The sequence below is a fragment of the Falco naumanni genome, chromosome 1 (assembly GCF_017639655.2).
Source record: "Falco naumanni isolate bFalNau1 chromosome 1, bFalNau1.pat, whole genome shotgun sequence".
NCBI classification, from domain to species: domain Eukaryota; kingdom Metazoa; phylum Chordata; class Aves; order Falconiformes; family Falconidae; genus Falco; species Falco naumanni.
The window spans coordinates 89,301,944-89,316,772 of NC_054054.1; the positions used below are offsets into that span (position 1 = coordinate 89,301,944).

General features: G+C 40.5%; 1 protein-coding gene across 1 annotated transcript in view; it reads right to left on the reverse strand.

The window, feature by feature from the left end:
- Nucleotides 1-815: 815 nt before the first annotated feature.
- SLC5A1 (solute carrier family 5 member 1) overlaps nt 816-14,829 on the reverse strand; it is a 30,225-nt gene continuing 16,211 nt past the window's right edge. Inside the window, exons 6-15 of the mRNA XM_040604588.1 lie at nt 11,976-12,081; nt 11,666-11,746; nt 10,316-10,536; nt 9,217-9,352; nt 8,335-8,442; nt 7,111-7,261; nt 6,337-6,505; nt 4,092-4,307; nt 3,680-3,782; nt 816-2,824 (exon numbers count right to left, since the gene is read on the reverse strand). Coding sequence (XP_040460522.1) covers nt 2,601-2,824; nt 3,680-3,782; nt 4,092-4,307; nt 6,337-6,505; nt 7,111-7,261; nt 8,335-8,442; nt 9,217-9,352; nt 10,316-10,536; nt 11,666-11,746; nt 11,976-12,081 — 1,515 coding nt within the window. The 3' untranslated portion in view covers nt 816-2,600. The remainder of the gene's footprint in view (nt 2,825-3,679; nt 3,783-4,091; nt 4,308-6,336; nt 6,506-7,110; nt 7,262-8,334; nt 8,443-9,216; nt 9,353-10,315; nt 10,537-11,665; nt 11,747-11,975; nt 12,082-14,829) is intronic.

The window sequence follows — 14,829 nt, forward strand, 5'->3', positions numbered from 1 at the left end:
CTATTAGCCAGAGGTATGTCTGGGGCCTCTCCACAAACCAGCAGCATTTCAAACATGGGGAAGAAGCATGTGCTCACTGTTCCCGTGTCTAAAGCATGAGAATGCCCAGGACAGTGTGAGCTTCTTTTCAGGTTTTGTCTAACAGTGTCACACAACAGTAGCTGCCACATGGGCAGAGCTCCCCTGAGAACTGAAAAAAGGTCACTCTCTTCCTCAAGATCATGAAACTCCCCTTGAAAGCAATAGCCACCAACTGAGGTAGCATTTAACTGTTAATCTAAACACAAAGTTCTATCAGCTGTCCACAATATCAGGCAATTTTTCTATGAAATTCTACAAAATTAGAGAGGTACTCTAAGCAGCAACCAAACTTTATGTATACATTCGATCTACAACATCCAGTTTTCAGACCGGAATGAAAACAGGTTGCTGAGGACAAACAGTGAATGTCCCTGGGAAACTGAGTTAGTTTTGCAAAATTCTTTAATCCTGGGAAGGGAAATGAAGTGACAGTGCCTGATTAACCAAGAGGTTGTATAAAGGTTGCTCAGCCTCCCAGCAAACCATTTGTGCTATTTCTTTATCTAAATGGCTGTATAATTCCACTATATTTTTCTTTTTGTAACAAAACATGACAAAGAGGGATCTGGGCAATCCCCATTAAAGTCTTGTTTGCCTGTCATACATTACTACTACCCAGAGCCAAAACCTAGACAGAAAATTAAGTTTGTCTTCCATCATATTACATAAAAATCCCACCATTCTGTGAACACCAAATACTTCAAAATATACAAATACTTTAATACATACAAGTCTTCATAGCCCATTAAATATAATTAATACCATGGTCTTTAAAACACTCTTTTCACTGTAAGAAAAAATTTTGCACTGGTATTTATATGTGTATTGATTTGGCCTAAGCAAAACCTTTCAGTATACTGCAGGGATTACACTGAAGAGCAGCAATTCTACTAGAATCCGGAGCATTCTGGTTTAGATCCAAATGAAGAAAAGGTACTGTCAGAAAATGATGCAGTGAGTGATTAAAGCTGCAGGAGCTAGCAGCAGCGTGGCGTAGCACACACAGAGGGACTACACAGGCTTCGTACTTCAATGCACTTATTGCAAGTCTGGTGCATCTTGGTGTAGAGTTGCACTGAAATGCTTTGAGACAACGCAGCATCCCATGATAGGTGTGCAACAGGAACAAGGAATTGTGGTGCAGCTCAACTACAGCAGTGTCTTGGTTCCCCAGGAAGCTGAATTACATGATAAGAAGGTCTATTGCTTTTTGCTTTGAAGTGTTAAATCTATCTTTTCCAGTATCTCCAGCTGGTATCAAACTTACCAAGTGGAGACAATCAGACTGGTTTAGCTGATATCCCACAGCTGTGACTATTCTCCTTCATGAACTGTTAACTCATACTGTCACACAGCATGAATTCCATTTCACAATTAAATCCTCAGAAGAAAGATGACAGCTTTGCAGAAAAGCAGTACAGAGCCCTCAAATGTGCTTGAAAGAAAAATGCACAGCCGGCATTCCGATGCTTTGAACTTCTAGCCATGTGCGTGGATTGTTCTGTAGTACAGTCTGTAGGCGATACATTGACACCAACCCCACCAGGAAGAAAGAGGTCCTAGTAACTGCGCGCAGACATTCACTTTGACATACCAAGATGGGAATTGATCAGTAAGAAATAAATATATATACACACACACATACATATGTATTTCAAATATATATAATATATATAGTGCATATATATATATCTATTGTGTGTGTATATATAATATATGTGTTTTGTATAAAAAAGCTTCACATTCAAGTAACGATACATATTAAAATATAAAGAGAGGGGGACCTTTCAAAGTTAACCTTAAACAGAGAACCTATCGTAAGCAGAATTCTTATTAGGATCATTGAGACAAGTTTTCCCTAATTTCAAAATGCAATCAACTGAGATGGTTAGTGTTCTGCTGATTACTGAGAAACACAATCCAATGCAAAGCGAGGAAAAGGGGGAAAAAGTGATAATGTTAAGTTAGATATAGTGTCAAATACATCAAATATACATAAATCCTTTACGTAAGATACCTCATGCTTGGAGGGAACAAAAGTGATTTTTTAATTTGCATTCATATGATCCCTCAGTTGTTGTGGGGGTTTCGTAATCAAATTATCGTATCCAAAGGAAAAAGGAATTTGAATGAGGAGAAGAAGAAGGGTTAAAAATCAAACTAGTATCATCAACCCTAAAAGGTAGTTCACAAACCCTGGTATGAAATACGGCTCATGCAGCCTTGTTCTGAACCTAAAATATGAAATGTATCACAAGTAGAGAGAATATTGGATGGAAATCCTGAACTTCAATTATCCCCGGATTGATTCAACATCTAAACACAAATTCTCTCTCTTGAAATCCCAGTAGCCTTCATCTTTAAATTGTTGAAATTATGGTCACAAAATCAGCGAGAAAATCACCCTGATTTTTTTCCAAATGTAGACAATGAAAATACTAAGTGTATCTAACTGTAAATCTACCCATCATTGGTTTTGCTTGACAATACAGTACAATTTCAGAAATGTAATCAGAGGTTTATGCAAAGAAGGCATGGCAAAATACAGCCACAGCCAACAGGATGATGCCATTGATATTCACAACATTTCTCCAAAGTGGCACTTCGCTTGTGTCTGTCAATTTCTTCTTCAGTGCTTCTTCTTCCTCCTTGCTCAGTTTGGGTCCTTTTTGTTGATCTAAGCCACAGAACCAGTTGTACGCTTTCCTAAAGCATCCCGGTTCTTCTTCACTTTCCTCATTAACTGGAAGGAATAACACACTGGTCATGAAATGTAAGCATGGGCCACTGCATGTGCTAGAATATCTCTGTGACTAAAGACATTCATATATTTAATATAGCAGTTCTGATTTATGGTTACAGTTACATGGAAACATTTCAGTACAAGGCAGTACCAGAAACAAGTTAATATCATGTTTTCACAGCTCACCTGGAAAAAGAGTGATTTTCTACATGCTGCAAGAGAGCCTTCTGCAGAAGACACTTGCGCCTTTTGCAGCCTACAGACTTGGTCTGGTATCACAAAAGCAAACCATGCTGCAAACTCTAACTCCATTTTTTCAATACTTTCTACACTTTTAATTAAAAGACAAATAAATTAATTTGAAGATACTTATGAAAAGGAACGTGGAAGCAGAACCAGAAACCCAGCAAAGAGGGGAGGTGGGTTTACCCAGATGGATGTCTGGCAATTTGCTATCATGGCACTTTGCACCAGATCCTTGGTCCTTCAATCCTGGCCACCACCCACTATTTCCCAGTGAATTCTCATCGTTTCACGCCAGGTGCTAGAGTCGCATGCAGTTCTGCCAGTGCACACCACCTCAGACCTAAAGCATCTCCATTGCTTTAGTCCCAGAACTGCCACCTAGCTACCTAGAGAACAAGATTTTCTCCCTTCAAACCCACTTCACTTCTGATTTACACTAAGCTTGATAGATTGGTAAAAGGCAGTTTACTAGCCATTAAAATATGCGGGGTTGGAGGCTTTGTTGTTGGCAGGGAGGGAGGATGTCTTTGAGTAACAAGCATGTTTCTTCAGGAATGAAATAGGAATACTCAGATATATTGATAGAATCTGTAGATATTCAACAGTTACCTGATTCCTCATCTTTTTCATCAGCTTTGTCCTGCTCTTCATCTGCATCAAGATCAATACGTTCTTCTTTGCTGTTCCGCAAAGACCAGCACAAGCGGTAAAGCTGCCACAAAACAAAATGAGCGTATAAATCTACAGCCTTACCACACAGAGGCAAATCAGTCTGGCCAGTACATGAACAAGCTGTAAGACCGTGGCACCCCAAATATCTGTTTGGTCAACGTCTAAGATTATTAGGAGTCACTGAAGATTTGTGACAGATAAATGAAGACTATTTCCTTTGCTTTCTTGCAAGGACTATATGATGTGGGTAGCTGGAATGTCAGGAGGTGATATACCAAGTACCAGTGTTTCAAACTAGTGGTTTCATTGGGTTCCTTTTCTTGAGGAGCAGGACTGCAGTATTACTCACATGTACATCAGGAATGGGCTTAGTCATGAAGGAGACTCCCAGGATGACGATGGCAGAAACCCCAAAAAGAATCATCGCAAAATAAAGGTAGTGAATCCCACAGATGATGAATGGGCAGTTGGAAGGGTTCACACAGCTGCCAGTTCCATAGGCAAACTCTGCAATCATCCTACTGAGTCCAGCTAGCAGCCCAACCATCAGGCCCCAGAAGGCACCCTGCAGACAAGGTGACAGAAGTTATCAAAATGAGTAAGCTCTGAGCTCTGAATAGTCACTGGAGGAAACACGGAAGTAGTTATGTGTGACATTGGCTTTGGCACATGGGTTTTAACCCACATACTTTCAGCAACTGTATTCACAGCTCAGTGTATTAATACAGCTGAAACGGATGATGACCAACAGCTCAGAGAAGGAATATGGAGGACACCTTAACCAGCTCATTTCTCAAAGTTCATCTGTCTCCAGATAACACACTCCTTATACAGGACAGGCTCCAGCCACAGACTACATATCCCAGGTGTTGTTCTCACGTCTTTTTATCCTTGAGGGCTAAATCCATGATGGTTCTAGCATGACAGAACCAGCTAGCAAGTGTGTGTCATTCCTCCTGGAATACGTATCTGTTTATCTTCTAATGACCCTATTAGTAATTAGTGAAAAGTTTATTCTCAATACTTTTGGTGGATATTTTGCTGCTAGATATGTATTACTCTAGCCCAGAGTATAAAAGAAGCATAGGTATGTCAGGGCACAAACTGAAATATGGGAAATTCTGTTTAAAGGTAAATTTTGTTTGTTTTACTGTGAGGGGCATTGAACATTGGAACAGGTTGCCTAGAGACATTGTGGAGTCTTCATCCCTGGAGATACTCAAAACCCAGCGGGACAAGGAACTGAGCATCCTGCTCTTGTTAGCCCTACTTTGAGTAGGGGGGGGGTTGCACTATTCCAGAGGTGCCTTCCAATCTCAACTGTTCTCTGAATTTGTGAAGTTGAAAAACTAATGGTGGTAACACACATTTATAAATCCTGATTAAAAAATATTTTAGGTTTAATGCTGGGTTTAAGAACAAAACCATTTTAATTATTCAGTGGTCAAAGTTACAAAAAGGCTTTGGAGTAGGACAAGATAGTTAATCCCATTTCTGGCAGAAAGAAGACTGATTCTGAGCAAGAAATGTTGATAAAATATATAAGTAATTACAATATTGGAGTTTATCTTATGCAAGGCTCCAATTCTCAGAAGCTTTGACTCTTGTCTTCCTTATTTACCCAAATTTAAATTGTGCAACATACACAAACCCCCAAAGACTATACTGAATTCTTACTCAGGTAAAATTCCAGCTAAAGCCAATGACAGATTTCCATGAAGGACACAAAGATTTAATCCATCTGTGAGACTTAGCCATATTGGGATAGGAAATGAAACATCCCTTGTGTATAAAACAGGCTTTTCTTGAATATACACACAAATAACCACCAAACTGGTCTCAAGAGAAAATAGTGAGAAAAAAGTTTAAGTGATATTCAAAACCCTTCTCTCTCTCTCTAGGTTTTCGCATTGAACTTATCCTCCTTGGAGCAAACCTGACCAATAGGAAAGTATTGATATTCCCAGTATTATAGAAAGGAAACTGAATTCCTGAATATTGAGTTTTCAGAATGTCTGAAACCCCTGTTACCATGACAGGCCTGTGGTCCCATCAAAGCGTGTGACAGCCCTCAGGCCTTCTGAGTTACTTACTAAGGCTTAAGTACGATATTTCTCAGTCCACTGCTCTATGAATCAAAATCAGCGATTCCCAGGCTGGGAAACAATGTGTGAAACAACAGTATGTTTATTTAAAAGAGCATTGACGAAATATATGGTGGTGAAGAGGATGGTGAAAGGTGGTATGTTTAGTAAAGCAGGTTGGTGACTAGTATCTTAAAAGATTACTTGCAAATATGTCTCCATAGATTATCCATTTGACACAGTTCTTGGCAAAGAGATAGATAACCTAAGTTTCAGAGATATCTAGGAATTCCTAGGTGGCCGTTTATTTATCGGATTAGCAAAGAACTTTTTCAAACTCATCTCTGAAACCTCAGGCCCTGGGATATGGAAACACAAAATCATTCCTGGGCTACAGCAGGATTAAAATAAAAATGAAGAAGTTGCTAATAAAAGACACTGAAACAAAAAAGCAGTTCTCCCAGTGCCTAAAGGAACATGCAGCGTACCTGTTTCCAAATTTGTACTTACCTCCTCATTGACCCGCTTGCAGAAGACAGCAAGCAGGAAGACAGCAGCAATGGGAGGTCCCAGGTAGCTAGTAACTGACTGAATATAATCGAAGAGCTGCCCACCTTGAGCTGACTGCACCACAGGAACCCAGGCAATGCTGATGCCAATTAAAAGTAACATAAATGCCCTGTAAACATAGCCAGATATTCAATTAACCATCTGCTTAGAAGTATCTATTAGAAAGAAGCAGCAGCAATTAATCAATAATTTAAATGTCCATTTTGTATTTCAACCAGCAAGATCAATTATAATGGCCAATCACCATTGAACAAACAAAAGAAATCCAAGTTAGATATTGTGTCTGTCAAATATCGGTCAGCATACAGCTAAACATGCAGTCAAAACACAGAAAATCATTTTTCCTTTGCTTGTTAAGTCTAGAGACAAATCAATATCAGATCAACTAGAAGAACCAGTTCACCAGTGCTGTAGTATGGGGTAGCATAAAGCCTGTGAAGATTTTTTTTAAATAGTTCCCTTTGAATAGCAGTAGGAAGTGCTGAGAATTAGATCAGCTACTTCATGCACCACGGCCAAATAAATTGGAAGCACGGCCTTTTTTTGTTTTTCCACAAGGGAAGCGTGCGGTGGGACAGCCTGTCTGGCCATAGGAGGCCACTGCTTCCACTGCCCACACCCTGCAAAAGCAGGGTTTCACCCAGGCTCTCAGTGCTTCTTTTGGAGGGCTGCAGGCTGCCGTGCAGCCAGTGCTCGCTTCTCGGCGGCACTCACCTTCCAGCTAACATGAGCTCCTTCTCAGATGGTCGCGACCGAATTTTGGTGTAAATGTCCATAGTGAACAAAGTACTAGCACTGTTAAAAATGGAAGTCAGGGAGCTCATAAGGGAGGCCAACATGACTGACAACATCAGACCCCGCAGACCTGAAATACAAAGATAGGCGAATTGGGATGAGCATTCCATGAAGAGTCGCAGCACGTGGCACCACCCACAGTGCTGTCTGACCCTTTCCAGCCAGCCTGCTAGGAGTGTGTCTGGCATATTTATGTGCTGATGCCTGCCTGATGTTCTCTTGTAATGCAGACTAAGTCAGCTGAGCTTTGGAAAAGCTATTTACAGCAGTAACAGGGCAACTCTTGAGCTTTTAGACCATAGGTACTTCTTTTGTGAATCCTGTCTGATTAAATGCTGAAATAAAAAGAAAAAAATACTAAGCAGACTTTCCCCAACAGTTACAAAAATAATTTCTCTTGTTTGCAGGCAAGTGCTCACTTGCTTGCAGTATATTTGCAAACCAGCTGTTTGGGAAAAAAAAAAAAAAAAGTTTCTCTTACTGTTTGAAAATCAGAGTAAGGCACTTTTCCAGACAGTATGATCTAGTCAACACAGTATGGGGAATTACTGTAGCATTTGAGTAATACTATGCACAACAGTTATAATATGATGGTTAAGTACTAAAGATACCAAGGAAGTACCATGGTCTGTATAATATCATAATCTGTCTTTCCAGCCTGATGAACTAGCTGTGTGGTTTTCTGCAGAAATTTATCTTCTGTGTATACGTTGTCCTCTCCAGAGCGGTACCTTATTTTCTCACTGAACAGGTGTCCTATGGGACAGTGTCTATGTAGAATATTTTCCTCTCACCTCAGTGGGTTTAGCAGGACTTCAGGTGTATGCCTCCAACTCAGAAATCAGAAACAGAGACAGTCTTTTCTAAATCATTGGCAAAGTAGGTTATTTTTTACCTTCACAGAAAAGGAGCTCAGTTACCATTTCATCACCCAGTATTTGCCAGCTAAGAGCTGATGTCACCATGTAGCTATTCTAGACCTACAGCTACAACTAATACAGACTACCCCTTTGATTAATAGTACATAGTTCTAGCAAGAATTTTTGAACTATGTATGGGACTTGGGTTCCCTCTATCACCTGTTTTTGCCATCTGGCAGCATCACCTTTCCTAAAACAAACAAATAGACAGACAGTGTCTTACCATCTGGCATAAGCTCTACTACTAGTTTTGGATAAGCAATATTTGTACAGCCAACTGCAGTGCCACAGTACTGCTGACAGACTTCAGGCACAACACAAGCCACCACATCTGAGGAGAGAATAATGAGACAGGGTTAGAGAAGGTCATACAAACAACAGATTGTTCCTAAATTACTAAGGCTTCTAAAATTTATCTCTGTGTCAAACCACCGAATTGACATGCTTGATATCATCCTTAGGTCTGTTGGCAGGGAGGAAGGTGATTCTAAGCCTCTACCCTTCCTTTCATTTCTAAAAGCATATTGAAAAGTGCTACAGGTAAAAAAAGATAAATATGTCAGCATTAATTTGTCAGACCAGAACTGAACAACATAGACAGTAAGTTGAAAAACAAGAAGAGGAACACAAGACGCCTCCTCCTTCAACCTGAACATCTCTCCTCTGGCTGCTGCTAAACACACCGATGGTTAGAAAGAAGGATGATTGGCATCTCCCCCACACTGCAACCGGGACCCAAATGGCCCAAAATATTGCTGTCTGTGACTCTTCCTCTGCATGCCAGCAGAGTATCAGTCCCAGACAGCATTTTCCATTCATTCAGCCAGAGCGGGGCTGTAACAGACAGACAACTGGGAAGGGACACTGGAATTTCTCTCCCCTAAAATAGACAGCAATAGCATTAGCAGAAAGAGGGAAAAGAGGAAGTGAAGACCTGTGGCTTCAGTCTAGTTAGGTTTTGTGCATACATTTGTCTGGACAATTTGGATGACAACGACAATCTAACAGGTATTTTGGAAGGGACAGAGAACAGGAAATTGAGAGAGATTAACAGTAAAATACAAGCAGCAAGAAGAAATTTGCATTTCTGTATACATATGCATACCTGTATACAAAATTCGGCTGATCATTCCAGGCATCACTATAATAAACATGGGCAAGAGTTTCAGGTAGCCACACATGATACAACCGGCCTTCACATGGGACATATTCTTGCCAGAGAGACATCTTTGGACAATAACCTGTCAATGAGACATGGCAAACACGCATGACTCAACCACGAACAGCATTTCCATGAACACACCATGCCAAGTTCCAGACACCTGGTACTTCTTAACCTCTGTGATAGTGAAAAACCCTATTTACCATTTCTGTCACTAGGAAAAATAACAACTACATGAAAAACAAAGGATATATTTGAAATAAGCCAAGGAAAATATTTATCCAGTGGATGTTTAAAAGGTAAGACTTCTTGTCACAAGATGTTCTTAAAGTAGACAGAGTAAAAAGCCAAAAAGGAATAAAATATTTACCTGAGGAATAGATTCAATTACATTGGGGTTTTTGTTAATTTGTTTACTAATTGTGAAGATTATCTTTCTCACAATTCAGCATGCAGGTAGATCACTTGCTAGAGGTTGGACACATTCACATGCCGCAGTGACAGGAGCACACTTTCCTCTACTCTTGTCAGTGTGACCTCTCAGGGAAACTGGATGGTAGATTTTAGAGAGCAGGAAGGAGGACTGGGGAAGAGTCTCCAGACTGCAAGACCCATCACATAAAGAACATCCTCCCAAGACTGTGCATGCGAAGATGAAAGCCGCACAAATATGAAACAAACTATTACGGAATGGGGAATAATACCTAGAGCCAGTCTATCAAGTATCATGTGATGCATGGTTTCCTAAGTAAATGTTCACATTACAGCCTCTCTGTCTTTTTACACATGGTCACATACAGGAATTATACCCAGTATCTGCTGGGCACAGTGTATAAGAAGAATTGAAAGAACATCCGTTCCATTTTCTTATATGTGAAAGGGGTTTAGAAACCAGAAACTGAGAAGTTACTGACCATTCCTGAAATAACTGCCATTTTTGTGACCCAGCTTTGAATTACAGTGGGGGAAGAGCACCCCTAGATCACACTAGACTGCAGAGTTTTGTGTTTGGCATTTCCAAGGCATGTGGCTTCCACCCTACCTGATCGGTGCACCAGTACCACAAAGCAATGATGCTCAGACCAAAGATGAGCCCTGGCCATGGCAAATCTCCAGTGACGGCATCTCGGAAGATGTGAAAGGCATCCTGCCGAGGAGTGTAGCATTCTGAATTAATTGTAATATTCCCATAGGAGATATTGGATGGAATTGATTCCATGTACTTCTTCATGAAAGCATCATACCCCCCTACTTCAACAAATGCTGAAAAATAGAAAGTAAAAGTAGTAATAAAATATTTAATACTGAAATCTCAAATAGAGCTAAAGAAAGTGAGAAGAAAAACCTCCTTAGTATGGATGTAAAAAACCCCTAGCCAGTATATATCAACATTTCCAGAAAACAGTACACAGTGTTTTGTAAGTATCCACCCACTCTAAGTGCCGAAGTGACCTTTATTTTTAGGTTTCTGTTCAACTCACAAATGTTGGTTTAGGCTCCCCTGTCTCAACATCTCTTTTACATGCCTTGCCAAGAAGTGAGATGAAGATACATTATTTCCACATATTGTTAACCTAGGGAGAACCTAAGGCAGGGTCTTACCAGGTCAGGTCAGTCTGGAGTTATTTTGGTTGTAACAATGGTGGAATCATTTAATTTCAGTGAAAGAGCTAGCTAGAGGAAAACCAAGCGCTGAGGAATGGGAAGGATAACAAAGACACTACAGATTCATGGAATCTTATCACTACATTCTTTCTTATGATCCTTTCCTATTAATCCTGTTTCACAGCATGATTTCCGTTGTAAAATGCATATGGTCTTCTGGACACACACGTTGTCCTATTCATAAGCATTCAGTTTGTATCTTTTGTCCAGCAATATAATGGCATCCACAGATCAACTACAAGCTTTACTTAAAATGCTAATGTGTTAGGGTTGATTTAACACAAGCTAGCAGCTAGAAACAAGGGAAAACCATGCAATGTGACCAATAGCTCTTCACTTTGAATCAGAAATTTTCATGAATTAACATCTGAATATCTATGAAATCATGATCTTCTTAAAACAAGATACTCTCTGAACTTCTTAAGAGTATCATCATCACCTACAAACAATTCTGCTTTTACCTCATTAGCCATCACAAGTCCTATTCTGTCATGGGATGCTACACATTATGTCACATATTCAACAGTGCTTTGGAGATGGAGTGACTAAAAGGTTTGGCAATATGCCTATTCTTTGGCAACGTGTCTATTTTCTTCCCTGATAAACAGGTATATGAACCAAAACCTGCTGGTTAAGAAAACAGAGTTGCACACTGCAGGATCCACTTCCATAGCCACTGTGGGATTTGTGGTTGAACATTCCAGTTTAATTCATCTGATTTACTTACCAAATCCCATGAGAATAAAGGATCCCACTACCATGATAAATGTTTGTAGGGTGTCAGTGTAAATCACAGCTGCAAGGCCACCTAATGGCAAAGAAAAGTCAAGACAAATAGGTTAGCCCCTCTGCAAATGCCTCAGTGGAAATACTTTTTTTTTTTTTACTTTTCTCACCACCTCTCTCTTTCAAAGAAAGACCATTGTAAATATTTCCCCTTTCAGGTTTTCATTTCTCCCTTCTTACCCACCTCCCCTCTTCTCTTTTTTCTGGCTCCCCCAACTTTTTTGACGTATCAGACTGCTCTGCAGACTCACCTGTGATGGTGTAAAGAGCAGTAATAGCAAGCAGGATGATTATGGCCACATAAAGATTCAGCCCTATGGCCAGCTGTATAAATACAGCTCCAGAGAATATGTCTGCCTATAAAAGAAAAAATGATAGATTAAGCAATGTTTAAATTCATTATGACGGCATATTACACATTCATGATGAAGGTACTGAAATACACAACTCCACCCCTTACAGTACTGCACACACACACACAAAAAAAATTGAGACCAAAATAGCAAAATAGAGGCCATTTTAGCACAACAGCCAGTTTCCTCTCAGTGCTGTGGTGCTTTCAATACAAGAATTGTAACCACTCAAAGAATTTCCAGGTCATTTTCAATGGATTGTTTTAGATAGACACAGAGTCACCTCACTACTTTGAGCTTACATACTGAAAAACAGCTTAATAACAAAATAACTAAAACTCAAGTTACACTTCCTTCTGTGTGCAGGGATGGACTCTGTGACGGCTCCAAGACGCAGAACAGTTTCTTCATTTAATGCTACTCTATAAATCTCTTACTTTTTCTTTACTCTTGTATACGTGTAGTATTGCTAGTCTTGCTGGTTCAGGACAAAGGGTGATTAAAGGCAAACATCCTATATTATCTCTACTTTTAAGCTCCTGTCAGAATAATTTACATTAGCTGGCTAGCAGAAGGAAACCTTTAGCTCTTGCATAAGAGAGGAATTGTTCAGATTTCAGTGTAACGCTCCGGGATTTTAATCGTATTAAATCAGTTCCTGATTTAGAGCTAATTTCCATCAGTGTTAGTTATCCAAGTTTGCAATCAGAATAATCTGCCCCAGTGCACTTGTAATGCATTACTGTGAATTGTGCTTTAATTAGAGGTTTGCATCTGTACCTATCCTTGCTCCTGAGCATCTAGTTCAGGAGCTCATCTCCAAGCCCACCTGCATACCACCTTTCTGGATACCACACCACCTATACAAGGGCTCTACACAGGGAGTTCAATCCTCATCTAACAGTACAAGTCCTAGTGGTGTTCAGCAAACTCAGGAGCTGCGAAATGCTGCAGGAACAGCCCATATGCAGAGTCTGAGAGACATAAACAACACTGCCTATGCCCTGAGGTAAAGCCTGCACACACAGTTACTGCAGGGCAGCTGCTAGGCTGCAGCTGGCTGGAGGAGCAGGAGGGTCCACAGGTCAGGCTGCAGGACAGCCAGAGCCTGAGATCACCAACAGGCACTTGCACCACCTTTGCCCACGGCTAGGCTGAAGTAAGGCAGGGCAGGTGTACTAATAGCAGTTCTGCAGCCTGGCTAGCTGGGAGATGCTGGATGAAGAACCCCTCTTCATTCCAGAGACACTGAAACCGAGACTCCAGGGTATGATCTCACCCCTAGTTCACTCTAGAGAATGAGGAAAAGGTACGGACCTCTGCAGCAAAAGGTCCTCTGACCCTACTGCCCTGACGAGAAGAAAAAGACCTGAAGCAGAGCGTGAATCACAACAGAGGTGCCACTCCCAAAACTCCTCCACTGAGGCAGCTTGAGATGATTTGATTTCTTACAGGTTTTAGTTTGGAACTGGGAGCCAGGACTTCCAGCTCTTATCCCCAGTGGCTGTTAGACCACATCCTTTGTCGCTTTTGTCTATGATAATATTTTTTTCCTATCTTTTCACACCACTGATCAGTTTATGTCCCAGATCTATCTTTTGTTGTTCTTGGCTTTAGTTTGGCCTACCTATCATTAAATATTAACAGTCCTAAAAAGAACCCCAGAAAGAAACGTATAAATTATTTAGCATCCTGAGCAATCTATCAGCTTCTTCAGATTGCTTTTACCTTCAAACTTCACTGCTCCTCCTTTCTGATTAGATTATTGCCTTTCAGTATTTCCTTGTTTCTCCATTTATATTCTTTTATGGACACTGATTAATCTCTGTCTTATCTCTGAATAGACTAAATCTTTGCATTGCAATGTATCTGTCCAAGCCATGTACAGAACATGCAGGAACAACTGGCAGAACATGTTCCAATTGAGTGAATCCAGCTGCAACGTTAACGTGGGAGTCAGGGCAGTGGCCCATGCTCTTTACCCCTACACCACGCAGTCCTAAAAGCAGGTTGTCCTTCTCCCTCCTCTTCGCCCAGTAAGTTTATGCCCATACATTTACTACTGAAATTATGTACAACGAATGTAAAGAAAATTATGTAACCCATTTAGACACTCCAGTTTACAATTTCTGATTTCCTCAAAGGCACTCGGGTCTTAATTCCTTTTTGTCTTGTCATAATTTAGTCAATTACTCTCCCTCAGGCTTTTATTTTTACTAGGCCATTTTCTTCGGTACAATGACCAATATCAGCAACACCAGTGGCTAGCGAGCCCACGAAAGCTGCTATGGGCATTACTCACAAAGCAGTGCATGCTTAGGAAGTGTGTACACCTGTGCAACAGAAATCCTTCGGGCTCAAAACCCACCTGTGTCCTGATCCCAAAGATCAACACCTTGCAGCATGGCCTTGTCTGGCAAGTGGTTGATTCACCACAAAACAAGGTAAGAAGTCAAAAAATACACAGAAAATGGGCAAGAGAAGAGAAATGGTAACAACCTTGTACAGAGGTGTACAAAGGGAATCTGAGCATCACATCATGGTGGGCACTGGGCCAGAAAGAGCACGCCAGGAGTTACAAGACCTGATATATTATATTGTTCATTAGAAAACACTGTAATAATTATAGTATTAACAGCATTAGATAACATTTTAACGTATCAAGGAAGCAGCACATGAAATCACCACCCAAGAAACAAAATGCCACTCTTCCACAAGGATAAGTGGCAGTAAGTATCACTGCCAATCAAAC